Source organism: Megalops cyprinoides, chromosome 15 (genome assembly GCF_013368585.1).
Source record: "Megalops cyprinoides isolate fMegCyp1 chromosome 15, fMegCyp1.pri, whole genome shotgun sequence".
In the NCBI taxonomy this organism is placed as follows: domain Eukaryota; kingdom Metazoa; phylum Chordata; class Actinopteri; order Elopiformes; family Megalopidae; genus Megalops; species Megalops cyprinoides.
In genome coordinates, this window is record NC_050597.1 from 3,287,602 (window position 1) to 3,302,500 (window position 14,899).

Consider the following 14,899-nt stretch of genomic DNA (forward strand, 5'->3'; position numbering starts at 1 on the left):
TGTGTTTCATTTTTCTGCTTTATTGAAGTATTATAATAAAAGATCATTTGCATTTCTGGTGACAGAGTTTACGTAACCCCTGCTATGTGCACATAGTTTCTAGAAATAAATTAGATGAAATGAAGTAGAATGTTAAAATTCTCAAGCATGTAAGTTAAGGCCAGTTGTGTGTAATAAATTACTGTACCAGTGGAAAACAACACAAATTCTGCCATATAGAAGGACTTGTATGGTATCAGACGATTAAAAAAAAACATTGTGAGTCTTGGGTATTTCAGTTAAGAAAGAAACAACATTTGAGATCAAAGTAATTAAGAAACCAAAATAAAGAAAAGAGAAAATCAATCATAATAATACACAAGAAAGGCACCATAAAAAGCGTTTTGATAAAAATCAGAGGAAATGAGCTGTTACAAACCATACAGAACGTGTACTTCAAACAATCTCAGTTTGCTGATCAAGCAGGTGCAAATGCAGATATTCATAACATAAGTCCATGATCATTCTGGTGGTTCTGATGCCGGAACTGCAGGGTGCTTTGCACCTACTGCTGTATACCTGTACCTTCACTTGTTGTACCACGATAAGCGTTTTCATGCCTCTCCTGATCTGGAACATCGTAAAACCACTCATCACTTTTGCCGCTTTCACCAGATCTCCAGAGAATTGTGCTTCCATGTGCTGTACCGGTGCCACTCTCGGGCGAAACGTGAAGCCTTCTGCGTGTAAGCTGCAACTAAATGACACTGCTACATAGGACTTGCAAGTCTCATATACATATTAACATAATGATATATAATGGTACATTCTACAGTATGTTACCTTCAGATAAGCAAAAACTGGTGTGCGACACCAAAGTAATTACGTGGAGGAAAAAAGAGAGATTAAACATAATGAATGGCAGTTGTGATGAGGTGCGTCTCAGGTGATTTCATGTCAAAGTATTTAAGACTGCAGTGTTTTTTTTCCAAACCCACAAAAGAGGTGTCATAAATAATATGCAACAGTTTACAAAGTTGTGCACATTTTCATGATCAACGAGACAGCGTTGTACTGGCCCAGCTAACTGCCTCAGGGAAAAAAAAGGAATAAAAAAATAACAAAGAAGTGACATTCAAAAATCTGCATAACTGAAGTAACAGCAGATACATATTGACTGTAGGTTTGCATGTTTCCATAGCAGCAGCCATGCCTGTTTTTACCGTCTGTCCGAAACAGCCGCGAGCGTGTAGGTAAAATGTAAACATTAAGAGTGACCGTCCTCGCCTTGCGGCCAGGTGCCGACAGAGACAGCGAGATCAGGAGACGCTGACAGAGAGGCCCAGCTGCGGCCTCCCAGCACGGCCCGGGACTCTGGCCACATGCTGGGTGCCACAGACGTCCTGCACCCCTCCCTTCCTCCCTCACTGCCGCACTGCAGTGGACATATTCCCCTACAGACCAGTTTTACCAGCACGTCCTCTTCCTCTCATCTGACAGGACCTCTGGCTCTCTTTCAACCAGTGCCTGCAGAACTGGGAAGAATGGCTTTTTTTTTGGTTTTGTAAAGACAACTAATGGTTGAATGAAGTGGTCAGGTAGAGCGGTAAAAGGACATAGCTCTCATGGAGGCCCAGGTGTGGGGGAACAACCCCCCCCCCCACTCTACTGCATGCAGTGTCCTCTCTACTGCCACTGTGTGAAGGAGACAGCGCAGCCCACCTATCACTGTCTAACCAGCGCTGCTTTACTGTGTCCAGCTATTACGAGACTTAAACACGTGTGGGGAAATGAGTCAAAATGCAGTTAAACAAACCCAACAGAAGGATTACAGTCTCCGTGTTGCTCAGGCAAACGAAAGGTTCCGATGCATAAATACTATCGATTCAATGTGCTGTCGAGTTTAAACATGCAGTGCTCATGCAAGGCTGAGATCACAGCGAATACCACTGGCCCTCAGGGTCCTCCTTCTTTTCAATTCTTTTTTTTTTTTTACAGTCTCTTTCTCTCTCTCCATCTGTTCTATGATTTTTTAATAGTCCATGCAATGATATGTGTGCATGATTGAAAAGAAAGGAAGTACATTTTCAACGAAAATAAAAACAAGAGAAATCCCATAATCCTCCTGACGCAACACTGCGACCCGGGGGCGTGTCTATTTTAGCCGCACATGAGGCATACTGAGAGACTCAGAGCTGCCGGCAGCCGTGCTGAGAGGGTGCCCCCCTGTGGCAGTCCTGGGGAGTGCGGAGGAGAAGGACGCTTCTGCCGTCTGCTGCGACAGGAAGTCAAAGCTCTCCGACCGGGTGTCCAGATCCCTGTCACTGATGAAGAGTTCGGTCTCGCCCCAGTCCCCCACGGGTTCGCGGCCGCCGGGGGGGTCGCCGCCGCCGCTGCCACTGCTGCTGCTGCTGGGGGAGAGGGCGGGGACACAGTCCGCACCAGGCTGCAGGAGGTTCTGCACCGACAGGGACTTGCCCAGCCCGCGGTCGGCGGGGGCGGTGGGGGGCGAGGCGGGGGACAGGGACACCAGGGGGTCGATCTCCAGGCTCATGTGTCTCCTCCAGGAGCCCTCCTCCTTGGCACTGGGCTTGCTGCTCTGCTGCACCCCGTTCTGGGCGTTCCCCGCGCCCGCGTCCGCCTCGGGGGCCAGCAGGTCGCCCGGCCGGGTCCCCTGCACGGCGGCGGCGGGGATGGTGCAGAGGGGACGTCCCGCCGGGGGGGGCAGCGGGGGAAGCTGCAGCACGGCGGGCGCGGGCCGGGGGGGCAGGGACCCTGTCAGCTCGGGGAACTGGCTCCGGGGGGGTGCGCCGGGCGTGAACACGGGAGGGGGGGACCCGGCGGAGGTGCTCTCGGGGGTGGGCGGCTGACCATGGGGCAGGGGCGAGGGCGTGTAGGAGGAGGAGGAGGGGTTGCGGAGGTCGAGGTTGAGCTCGTTGGGGGCCAGCACCAGGTGCAGGCCCCGGGGCAGGTTGGCGCTGACGGAGCGGGACACTGAGCCCCCGCTCATTTGCGTGGAGGAGGAGCTCTGGTAGTCCGACGTCTGCTCCAGCTCGAACAGCGGCAGGGCGGACAGGTTCAGCGCTGAGTTTGAACCCTTGCGCAGCACCTGCCGGTAAATGTCCAGCAGGGAGTCCAGCTTGGATTCGATAGACTGGACCTGGTGAAGACAGAGGGAAAGCAGTTAGGCAGCAAGGAGCAGCGCTTGTAACCGAAAGGTTACTGGTTTGATTCCCCCGGTAGGGCACTGCTGTTGTGCTCTTGGGCAAAGTACTTAACCCACAATTGCCAATTATCCAGGAGCATAAATGAGTAACATAAAACGTAAAATCATAACCTACGCTAGTCGCTCTGGATAAAAGCATCTGCTTAATGACAATAATATAATGTAATATGCAGAGGAGATAACAATTTAAGGTTGTGTGCTCCCATGACCACACTTACTCCCATTATGGCAGTGTTCTCCACAGTGGCACCACTGATTCAGTATCTGTACAGCTAATCGCCTAATCCTACCGAATGCACTTCTTGTAAGTCACTCTGGATAAGAGGCATCGCCAAACCAATCAATGCAAATGTAGATACGGTTTTCAGCCAATCGGAGGAAGCCCACCTGTCGCTCCACCTTGCAGACACGCCCCAGCATGCTCATGTCCTCCAGAGAGTCGCCCTCGGGCTGGGCCTTCTCCCTGATCTTCTTATCCACAGGGATCTGCCCCTTGCCCAGGATCTGGTCCACTCTGCCACAGACACAGACGGGGGTTTCAACACACCGCGAAGTGAAGGTGCGGGGGACTGTGAGGAGATTTAATCCACCACCAGCGGCCACAGCACACCAAGACTCCCGTTAGTGAAAAGCAAGTCAACAATCGAGTTAAGGCACTGGAACCTATGCTAAACATTAGGGTAAATACTATCAAAAGGGGTAAATACTATCAATACAGAAAGAGAGGGAGTTAGCAGTGAGAGGGAGATATAAATGGGTTAATGCATGAATTTTAATGGCAAAACCTTTGTTTTGAATTTTCAGATTTAATGCAAAAGGGAAATGTCAACATATTACAGTCAACAGCCATCAGTTTTTACAGGAATGCTATATCAATGTTTCTTATGGCAATTCTTTTCATCTGAGAACAAAATAAAGAATTTCTCATTTTAAAATACAGCACACTTAAGGGGTTTTCCATGCTAATTCTACAGGATGCTGTAGAATGGGATGGAAAAATGCATGATATGTCTAATTAATCCACACCAAGTAAGGATATTTCAGATCCAACCCCAAACAGAACTCCATGCAAGAGATCTAAGAGGGAAGGGAAGTCTATATATGTAATAAAGCTACACATAAATCACACACTTTAGTAAAACAAGGCAAGACACTGCACAGAAATGTTTCCATGAGCTGGAAAACATTTCCAAACTAATCAAGGTCACCTGGGAGTCAAACGCTGGCGGGTGTTTGTCCATCCTTAAAAAATGAACACAGGTGTGTACATGAGGAAGGGGGCTACTCTCCCTCCACCCCACACTTCATGGAGGGGTAAACAGAATGTCAGGGAAAGGTCTGTTTGACTGTAAAGACTAACGGATGAAATGTTAGTGTAATGTTTCATAAGCGTTGGACTCCCGGATGAAGATGAGAGGCACACATGAGTGTGCGGCCCACCCCCAGCTCCGCCCTGCGGAGGGGGGGAGGAGGGGGGTGTGGGGGCGGGGCTGACCCCGGGCTCGAGGGCTTCCTCTTGCTCTGACTGTAACAGAAGGGCAAGGAGGGGGAGGAAAAGTTCTTGGCTTTGCTGCGCAGGGTCTGCAGAGGACCCGCAGATGTGTCCAGCCTGCATGGGAGAGTGCAGACACACACGGGTCAGTCACGCAGAGTCATCCACCGGCCGAAAACAAGCAGAGGCCCAATCCATACAGAGCAGCACACCGCAAGCTACACGCTACACGGGGAGAGTGTGAGGGGAGACTGTGTTTAAATTAGCAGTACACTACACTACACGTTACACGGGGAGAGTGTGAGGGGAGACTGTGTTTAAATTAGCAGTACACTACACTACACGTTACACAGGGAGAGGGTGAGGGGAGACTGTGTTTAAATTAGCAGTACGCTACACTACACATTACACAGGGAGAGGGTGAGGGGCGACTGTGTTTAAATTAGCAGTACGCTACACTACATGCTACAGGGGGAGGGGTCAGGATTAGCTGGATATAACTAAGCAGCACTAATTCAGCTAATGAACATGATGCAGTGCACAGTGCAGATGCTTTCTCAAAGAAAATCCATATTATTATCCATGAATATTAAAGGCTCGAATGGAATTTCTACTCATGTATCAGAATCATGGGTTACTCTGGAGGGTGGAGCCACAAGTGTCTGAGAAGATTGGGTTGTTCATCCTGCCACGTCTGATACTGACTGGTAGATACTGACTGTTACTCTCTAATTATACCTTATATTCATTATTGATAAACTGTTTAACCTTTTCACTTATCGTTCTTGATATTTATTTGTTGATTTATCTACCACAAATCTTTGTGCTCATTTGTCACGGCCTGCTAGCCGCCCTAGTTAACGGCATCTACTAACTGGCTTATCACAGATAATGACACTCATGATCTGAGACAGACTCCGGTCTACCTCTACAGCATGGTTAGGACAGAGAAATTAGCTTTCAACTACATCTACATACTATAACTGACTTTTAGTTTCAAATTGCCCCAAAAGGACTGGCATGCAGAAGGCCTGTAAACGAAAAAGAAATAACAGCTAATATGTGCAATTAAATCTCAAACTGCACAACATTAGCAAGAAACACACTGCAGGTTAAGTCAGGAAGTGAAATGCTTCCATTTTCAGGAAAACATTTCCAATCAACTTTGGTCATTGGGGAGTCAAAAGCCTGCAGCTTATGGTCCATTTTAAGATTGGAACGCACAAGCCATTTCAGGTGGAAGGGATTTTTTATGATCTAAACTCTTCCCTTTCTCTCTCCTTATTATGGAAGTGCATGTTTATGATATTTTTGATGGAACGGCAATGGAAACTTCATAGTGTAGACTATGATAAAGAATGGACAGACACAGCTTCAGCACCAGGCTCCCCAATGACTGTGTGGGGGTGGGGGTGAGAGGGAGGTGTGAGGGAGGTGTGAGGGGGGCGTGTGAGGGGTACGTGTGGGGGGCGGGGCTGACCCCGGGGCCGAGTGCTTCCTCTTGCTCTGGCTGTAATACAAGTGCAGGGAGGGAGAGGAAAAAGTCTTGGCTTTGGTGCGCAGGGTCTGCTGGGGACCCACAATGGTGTCCAGCCTGAGTGGGAGAGTGCAGACACAGGGGTCAGTGCACACGTGCACACTCACACACACTCACACACACACACACACACACACTCACACACGCATGCATGCACACTCACTCACACACACTCACACACACACACACACACACACACACTCACACACACACACATACACACACACACTCATACACACACACACACACACACACACACTCACACACGCACGCATGCACACTCACTCACACACACACACACACACACACATACTCATACACACACACACACACACACACACACACACTCACACACGCACGCATGCACACTCACTCACACACACACTCACACACACACACACACACACACTCAGCAAGGGCATTGTCACTGTAGAGCAGCAAAGCAAAGATGTCTCAGCGCAACTTTACACTGCAGGAGATCTGGAGTGAGGCCTAGCACCTGTGGAAAACGTCCAGACTCAATGCCACCCAGAGGGATGATCTGAAGGACGTCACGTTCCTCCTACTCAGCTCAGAGCTTTTAAGGTGTGGTAAATTTCTTTTACGTGACAGATAAAAGTCACCGTTTCTGCCTGGTTTGCGTCTGGTTTTCACAGCTGTCCTGGTTGGAATGTCTGCCACTGTCACCTGTTTCTCTTCCCACCCCTGTGTGTCAGTGGATCGCTCCGAGACTCTGCTGTGCCTCAGACCCCAGCTGCATGTATGCACATCTGTGTGTCTGCATGTATGCGCATCTGTGTGTCTGCATGTATGCGCATCTGTGTGTCTGCATGTATGCGCATCTGTGTGTCTGCATGCATGTGCATCTGTTTCTGCATGCATGCGCATCTGCGTGTCTGCATGTATGCGCATCTGCGTGTCTGCATGTATGCGCATCTGCGTGTCTGCATGCATGCGCATCTGCGTGTCTGCATGTATGCGCATCTGCGTGTCTGCATGCATGCGCATCTGCGTGTCTGCATGTATGCGCATCTGCGTGTCTGCATGTATGCGCATCTGTGTCTGCATGTATGCGCATCTGCGTGTCTGTGCGTCTGCGCGTGTGCACGTCTGCGCATCTGCATGTCTGTGCGTCTGCGCGTCTGCGCGTCTGCACATCTGCACGTCTGCGCATCTGCATGTCTGTGCGTCTGTGCGTCTGCGGGGTTCTCACCGTGTCTGCAGGCTCTTGATGCGGCACAGCATGTCCAGGTGGCCGGCGGAGTACTGCTCGATCACGTCCTTCACGTCGTACGGCCGCAGCGTCTCCTTGAACTTCTTCTTCGCCACGTGGAACTTCATTATCCTGCGAGGACCGGGCAGAAGAACCCCCTTCAAACACGTCTCAGAGCTCTGTGAAAACCTGTGCAGACCCTAACCTGAAAGACAATCCTGTTTCCTGTACTTACTTTTATTACAAGAGACTCAAGGTTTAGCTTATTATGGAAAAATTAGTGTGGAAAATACAGAAACAACAGCCTTGACAGCTATTCCCTGATCCTAGTACAATGCTCCACTCTGCTGTGTCCCCCTGGTAAATAATCCCTAATTCACTCTGTGCTGGTTTTTATCCTTGAGACATACAATAACACAGATGGTCATGGGTTAGAGTGAGGCCATGTCTCTTCTCTCAATGTTGGTACTGGTTGCACTGTAGATATACTCCCACTAGAGGGCAATATAAACCTAAAGACAGCTCACTGTACCAAAAAAGTACATTCGGAGTACAGTGAGTGTCTTCATGAAAGACCTCAGCTACCTCCTGCTATTCAAATGAATAAAAAAAACAGGACATACACACAGAAATAATACAAATATTCTTCCCTTACATAAACAAGTTTCAAGTCCGTCTCACATGAACGTTTTCATGAAAATATTAATTGACCTGCTGTGAGGAAAATAATAACTCTTACTGTGAGTGTGTGAATGTTACACCCTGAGAAAGTGGGGCTGCGTATCGGCACACAGTGTCCACTGAGGGAACCTACTGCGGGGCCTGGGAGGAGAGTGGGAGAGGACCGTTCCGGAACATTAAAGGAAGGGGGGGGTGGTGCGTCCCCAGCGTGACAGCTCCCCGCGGTCAGAGATGAGAGAGCGTGGGGGGTGGGGGGTGGTTGGGAGGAGCTGACCCCAGCGTAAACTCGCACGGGTGAGGTACTGCTGCGAGGGGCCAGCTGGAGCCCCCACCCGCCACCCCCCCCCCACTCTCAACACCAGGACACAGGAATGTGTAACAGGAGCGTGGGCCTTCACAGTGCCGGCCGGGCCAGCGTTTCAGGGTCAGCGGGGAGGGACGGAAATTGCGGTGAGGGGGAACGGTGCCTCTCTCGGACCAGGCGGAACACGCGCTCGGGATAGGCGGGCTTTACCCATGCCGCCTGGCTCTCACCTGACCGCTCTGATGACAGACTTCAGCGCCGGAGTCAGGTCCTCCACTGTGATGTCGCAGTGACAGCCCTTCTCATCAAAGCCATCGTCCGCACCCAGGCTGGCATCAGCTGCTGCAGAGAGACAGAGAGACAGCGTGTGTGAATGAGTGTGTGTGTGTGTGTGTGTGTGTGTGTGTGTGTGTGTGAATGAGTGTGTGTGTGTGTGTGTGTTTGTGTGTGTGAGTGTGTGAGTGTGAATCAGTGTGTGAGTGTGTGTGTGTGCGTATGTGCGTGCGTGTGTGCGTGCGAATCAGTGTGTGAGTGTGTGTATGTGTGAGTGTGTGCATGTGTGTGTCTATGAGTGTGAGAGTGTGTGTGTGTGTGTGTGAGTGTGTGCGCGCATGTGTTTGTATGCTTGTGCGTGTGTCTGTGAGTGTAAGTGTGTATGTCTGTATCACATGTAACAGCTCACAGCACTTCACCCATGACAGCTGTGGTTTCACCTCATTAACCTGAACCACTGTAGCCAGAAATAAACACAGATAATGTCAACAAATCAATGGATCAATAAGTCAAAATTATGAATGCATTCAGAAATGGGGGAGTCCACGTGTATGTCTATATATGGGGCTGCTGGTAGCCAGCACTAGACTGGATCTTTCTAAACCTACACAGTGTTTGGTTATGGAGATGAGTTGTTAAAATGCCAACCTGATCTAAAGAAAAGACACTGTGTATTGATTTCTGAATAAAATTTGCATAAAATCTGCTTTAACTTGAATTATGGACAGTATTTGAATTAATTTGAAAAGGAGGAGGACAGCTCTGGCTGTATAAAACTGTGGCATGACATTCATTTTCAAAAATATTTTCAATTCTTTTTAAATTTGGTTGATCACACTAAATATTTATGAGGAGATGCTTCAGGGATTGCCAAATATGTTCCCGGCTACGCATTCCCCAATTGTAGGGCAGTCTATCTCGCTGAGAATGATCACAATCTGCTAGCGATGCAAAAAAACCTACAAACACCCTGCCCATTGATCTGTCATCAGCTTGGGGGCCCAGCAAGCCTTTCCCCCAATGCAAAGACGACCGTCACAAACGCTAGGCCTCTTTCTGGCCTGGGTTTACAGCAGTGGCTCATCAGCACACCTGCTACTGTATACACAAATCTGCAGCAGCGTGAGACTCCAGTCTGACCCCCACTCCAGGAACAACATTATCACAGCAAACGTACAGTAACAAAGGTAAAGGCAGTCTTCTTTACTGGTCATTTCAGTAATGACCCTGGTCACGAAGGCCAGATTCACAACAAACAGCAGACATGCTGGACACAAACGCTGCAAAATGCTTGAGTGTCCGTCCCCCCCCCCCCCGCCCCCCCCCTGACTGTACGTTATGTGCAGCTCCGGGAGAGATTTGGGAGCCGTGCTGGAGCTTACAGCCCCTGTGGGGACTGTCTGCCATCTGGCCTGGTGGCCCCTCTTTCCCCTGCCTCCTGATGGACCTCTGGGCGCTGGAATTTGGCTGGCAGCTGGGCTTTCACTCCCCCCAAATCGAACAGCCTTGCCTCTGGCAGCGGGAGGCCCTCAGCGATGCTCTTTAATAAATAAAGTGCTGGAACTTTTTTCTTTTTTTTTCTGGAAAGGCACATGCACAGGCACCCCCCCAACCACTCGAGGGACCCAGGTCCTTGGGCCAGAGCAGCAGGAGGGCAGACTGGCTCAGCAGTTCGCTCCATCTGAAAGCTCAGCTATTTCAACCCTCCTGGTGAGTAACTCCTTACGAGGAGGGAAAGCTTGCCGTTTCCTGTGGAGCGGACTGGGGGCCCTGTGTGTGCCTGAGGCAGGTAGAATTTCTGCTTTCCTCTCCCTGGTTTTTCCAGCTCATTATGTCAGGTACAAGGCTCTTCGGTTGTTGCTGAGGGGCAGCGGGCCCGAGGAATCCAGAGAATAAGGGCTGAGCGGCCCCACGGCTCACACGGTTTACAGTACGTGACCCCAGAGAGATCCACAGGCAAACACTGACACCATGCTGTCAAACAAACACACACGCGGATCTGGGGGGAGCGGAAAGACAGGGAACAATATCCTGGGAAATCAGCGTGTCTGTGTGAACCTGTCTTTCAGCCTTTGTGAAAAGTTGCTGCATAATCTCACTACCAGAGAAAGCAGGGATTGTGAGATTGGTGCTACATAGTTACATTAGCTGGAGAATGGACCTCTGTCTGGGAAAGAGGAGATAAGGCAAGCAGTATTATAACCAAAGCTGACTACCGAAGTCTGAGGGCGTGTACACCATCAGGCAGAACACCACTGCCTGATTCATTCAAACTTTATATCCAGAAACACCTGTCATTTCACAGACGCATGGAGCCACAGAGAGGCTGGAGACAGAGGAAGCAGACATCTCTTCCATCGCGATGAACCAAAACCAGCACCTCGGCCCCTAGACCTCGGGACCAGAGGGCTGAACTCACCACCTCACAAGGACCAGCTGCGGTACGGTGGCAGCGCAAAGCAGGCTCACGTCTGTCACTGTCTTTATGAGACAAACTGTCAATCAATCAGCCGGTTAGCAGGCGGGAAGGCGAGGGAGCTCCTTACCCTCGGGCGCGGCGCGCGATTGGCTCTTGAGGCGCAGGGAGGGGCGGAACCTGGTGCGGTCGTTGAAGCTCCAGCTCTTCTGCACCTTGGCCGGGCTGCTCCCCTCCGTGCCGATGTCGGTGCCCGGAGACCGCCGGTCGCTCACCGACGTTTGCCGGCTCTTGATGCTCTGACCGCGAGGGCTGGCCATCCGCACGCGCTCCTTAAAGCTCAGCTTCTGGCTGCGGGAGGGAGAGGGAGGGAAAAGACAGAGAGACTGCGTCACTCCTCACCCCCAACAGCAGGGGGCTCTGTGCAGACTGCAGACAGCCTTATCTTCAAACACAAACGCAGCTACAGAAATCATGTTCATGAAAAGGGCTGCTACCTGTTCATTTACACATTGTTGTCTTATCAGTGGACACACTTGTTTTAGGATAGTGCCCGTCATTCACACGTTGGATTTATGTGTTTAGTTTGGTAGGTTTCTGTTTTATTTGATTTAGTTGTCCAATTAAAAAAAAGTTTTATCAAAATGCCAAATGACACACATCTACCAATGTGTGGAAATATACACACATTCACACATGTATATGTTATACATGTTCATATCTTTTACTAAGGACAGACCGAAAAGCTCTGCAAGCTGTGGGAAGCTCTTTGAAACTACCCAAGATATCCCATGCTCTCCTGGCTCTCACGTGGGGAGGACCAACGCAGACCAGCATGCACTGCAGTGGCCATAACACACAGCAGGCAGGATGTGCCTCCTCCACTCTGAGTGGATTGTGGATGTCAGGGTCATGTGACTGAGGGGACGGGGAAGGGGAAGCCTGGGGATCAGCGGTGTGGCTGTCAGAGCGAGCTCAGGCCTTCAGAGGCCTGGCCAGAGCGGTGAGCTCTACGGTGAGCCGACTGAGGGGGGAACCATGAGTCCAGCCGCTGGAATGGAGTGAACCCCCGGTGCAGGACTCTGGCAGCGTGCAAGTGCAGCGATGCGGACAGGATAAAGCTCTGTGATGGGAGAGGACTGCAGGTGGAGGAACTGGGTGGGCGGGTGGGTGTGATGGGGGTGAGGGGGGGGGCGTGATATGTGGTGGGGCAGCTGTGGGGGGTGATATGTGGCGGGGCAGCTGTGGGGGGTGGGGGGTGGGGGGTCATGCAGGAAGGGCATGCACATGCAGCAGTCAGGAGCGAGGCTTTACATCATCAACTCAGTGACTCAGCTGTGCTCACGCTGTCTGTGCCAGAGGAGTGGGCAGGCTGTGTCACAGAGACGCTAACTGTGCCACTGCGCCACACATGCTACACGTTAGCATTCACGCTGCCGTGACTAACAGCCTTTGGGATGAGCTGTTGGTGGGCTAAATGCGGCTCATCTTAGAAAACAGCTTCAAGGAGAAACAATGCAAATACGGAGGACTGGTATCCAGATAAGCGTTTATGCCACTTCATGGAATTACATATTAAAAGGATTTAAAGGCAAATAATCAGCTAGTTGATATTTAGTGATGACTTGTCACACATAAATTTCTTTTTAAATATTGGGTCAGAGTAATATTTATGACTTTAACTACACAGCAATGTGATGTAACACAAGGCTATTGGTTCAGGAACTCTGGATAACTTTACATCACAGAGCTTGTGAGCTCCAGCTATGGCTTGCAGAATTGGCTGGACATCAGAACAGCGCCCCCTGCTGTTGGGAGGGGGAAGGGCATGCTGCACACAGGAGAGCGACAAGGCGTCTGGGTTCCAGCTCTGGGGGTCAGACTATGTTTATTTGTCCATCAGGCAGCAGGCATCAGGGGCTTCTAACAGGCAGTGTCCGAGTAAAAAAACTTCACCAAAAACAAGTTTAACTTGCTCAAAATCTAGAGGCACTCCCTAACAGGGGTAAGGAGCGCAACAGGGGGCGTAGGTAAGGCACTGGGCGGCTTTCCGTATCCATGCACCTGCGGTTAGTTGGCATTCCCAAAAACCATGTGACTGAGCAGGGATGCTGGGTACCTATGTTTCCGTGCGGTATACCTCCTGAAGAGCTTCTGCTTATTACTATGAACCTTACTAGGAATGAGGGGAAAATAGATTGTCACGTGTTATTTTACCAGAGAGTAGCAGTGGAAGACAGTCATGCCCTTTTCAGCAGCAGAAATACAGAATTAATACATCACATGACTACAGTTATTCAAAAAAAGAGTTGGATAATATATATCTAGCCAGCATTTCATATCGATCGACAGGTATATTTCAGATGAATTAGAGTTCTGTTAAGTTCCATGCATGAACAGAAAAGGGTACACTCAACAATGACCATGGATCAAGACGATGAATTTTTGCATGCTGCACTTTTTAATCTTCTCCCATATGAAAAAGAGACTGGTGTTCAGGCTAACTGTTTAAGTAATGTGGATTCTAGTGTGGATGTCTGGGACTAGGATAATGGTGGAGGAACTCAACCCTAAGAAGATTAAATAGGAGACATAGCAACCTGAAATGGACCTCATGAGAGAACCCTGCTACAGCCCTAATGTGTCTGCATTAACCATCTACTGTGTAGGCGCTCAGAACAATAGCTAGGCACCAGTCCCTTGCCGAGCAGCTGCGGTGGCCCCTCTCTGTCCATTCTCCTCTGATTTATCTGGACTTTTTGCATTCCTCCTACCCCTTCAACTGCAGCCCTGCCAAAGCAAACATGCTTCCTTTAATGATTTCTTATGTTGTGTATTCTGGCAGACAGGAAAGGCTGCTGGGCTCCTCTGAAGGACAGAAACGGATTTGCCTGAGTCCTGCGACCAGGTCTGGACGTTTCTTCAACCTTCTCTTCCCAAAGCAACATGCTCGCCACCGCCATACGGCACAGAAAAACAAATCACATTTGCCTTTTAGCTCTTAATTCTGTTTTCCTGTAGTTTTTTCTTTTTTTGTTTTGAATGCAACTGCTGTGCTCACAAAAAAACCCAATTATAGAGCTAATTGGGCTAATGAGTGAAAACACAAAAAGCGTGGGCATAATTACTGTTTCAAAAGATCAGGGTAATCAGCTCCTTCCCAACAGCCACCTCTGCCAAGGCAAACGGTGAGCCGCGAATTAAAAACACCATCGCGCAGAGGGATAGGCTCAGAGGCCAGGCAGCAGGGATAATTAACCCGACAGTGTGTGGCATGATAAACTGCGTCTCACAGTGCAGCCTGAATGCTGTGATCCACAGGCTGTGTGCTTTAACATCTTTAATCCTTATTTAGCCTCCTTAATGTGAGTGAATCCCCGCAGCTCGGCCTGATCCTGAGGAAAAGTCCACCTTCCTGCTGTTCTGCAAAGTGCTAAACCAGAACTCTTCCACAAAAGTCGCCTCTCAGAAAATAACCAGCTCACAGCAGTGGCACCGCGGTCGGAGACTCTCTCTCTGCTTCACCAGCTTGTGAGAGCAGCTCCTGGATGGCCGCATGCAGTCAGTGTTTAAGAAGTAACATAAATAAGCTTGGAATGGAAAAAGGGCATCATCACCCAGTCCCCTCGTCTTAATGGACGCCCGCAGCACAGTGACAGGCGACCAATGAGGGCCCTGCGCTCCATCACCCCGGGGGACACACTTGGGCCTGCTCACTGCCCGTCTTCACACACCCCACCCCCCTCTCCCAGACTCCTAAAGGCCACAGATCTCAGGA

The 14,899-nt window shown here is 49.9% G+C and overlaps 1 protein-coding gene across 1 annotated transcript in view; it reads right to left on the reverse strand.

Annotated features, from left to right (window-relative positions):
* Positions 1-1,578: 1,578 nt before the first annotated feature.
* The window catches only part of kcnq5a (potassium voltage-gated channel, KQT-like subfamily, member 5a), a 137,772-nt gene continuing 124,451 nt past the window's right edge, over positions 1,579-14,899 (reverse strand). The window contains exons 10-17 of the mRNA XM_036546506.1: positions 13,241-13,297; positions 11,252-11,472; positions 8,663-8,771; positions 7,448-7,579; positions 6,178-6,291; positions 4,701-4,814; positions 3,593-3,719; positions 1,579-3,139 (exon numbers count right to left, since the gene is read on the reverse strand). Of these exons, the coding sequence (XP_036402399.1) occupies positions 2,135-3,139; positions 3,593-3,719; positions 4,701-4,814; positions 6,178-6,291; positions 7,448-7,579; positions 8,663-8,771; positions 11,252-11,472; positions 13,241-13,297 (1,879 nt within the window). The 3' untranslated portion in view covers positions 1,579-2,134. The remainder of the gene's footprint in view (positions 3,140-3,592; positions 3,720-4,700; positions 4,815-6,177; positions 6,292-7,447; positions 7,580-8,662; positions 8,772-11,251; positions 11,473-13,240; positions 13,298-14,899) is intronic.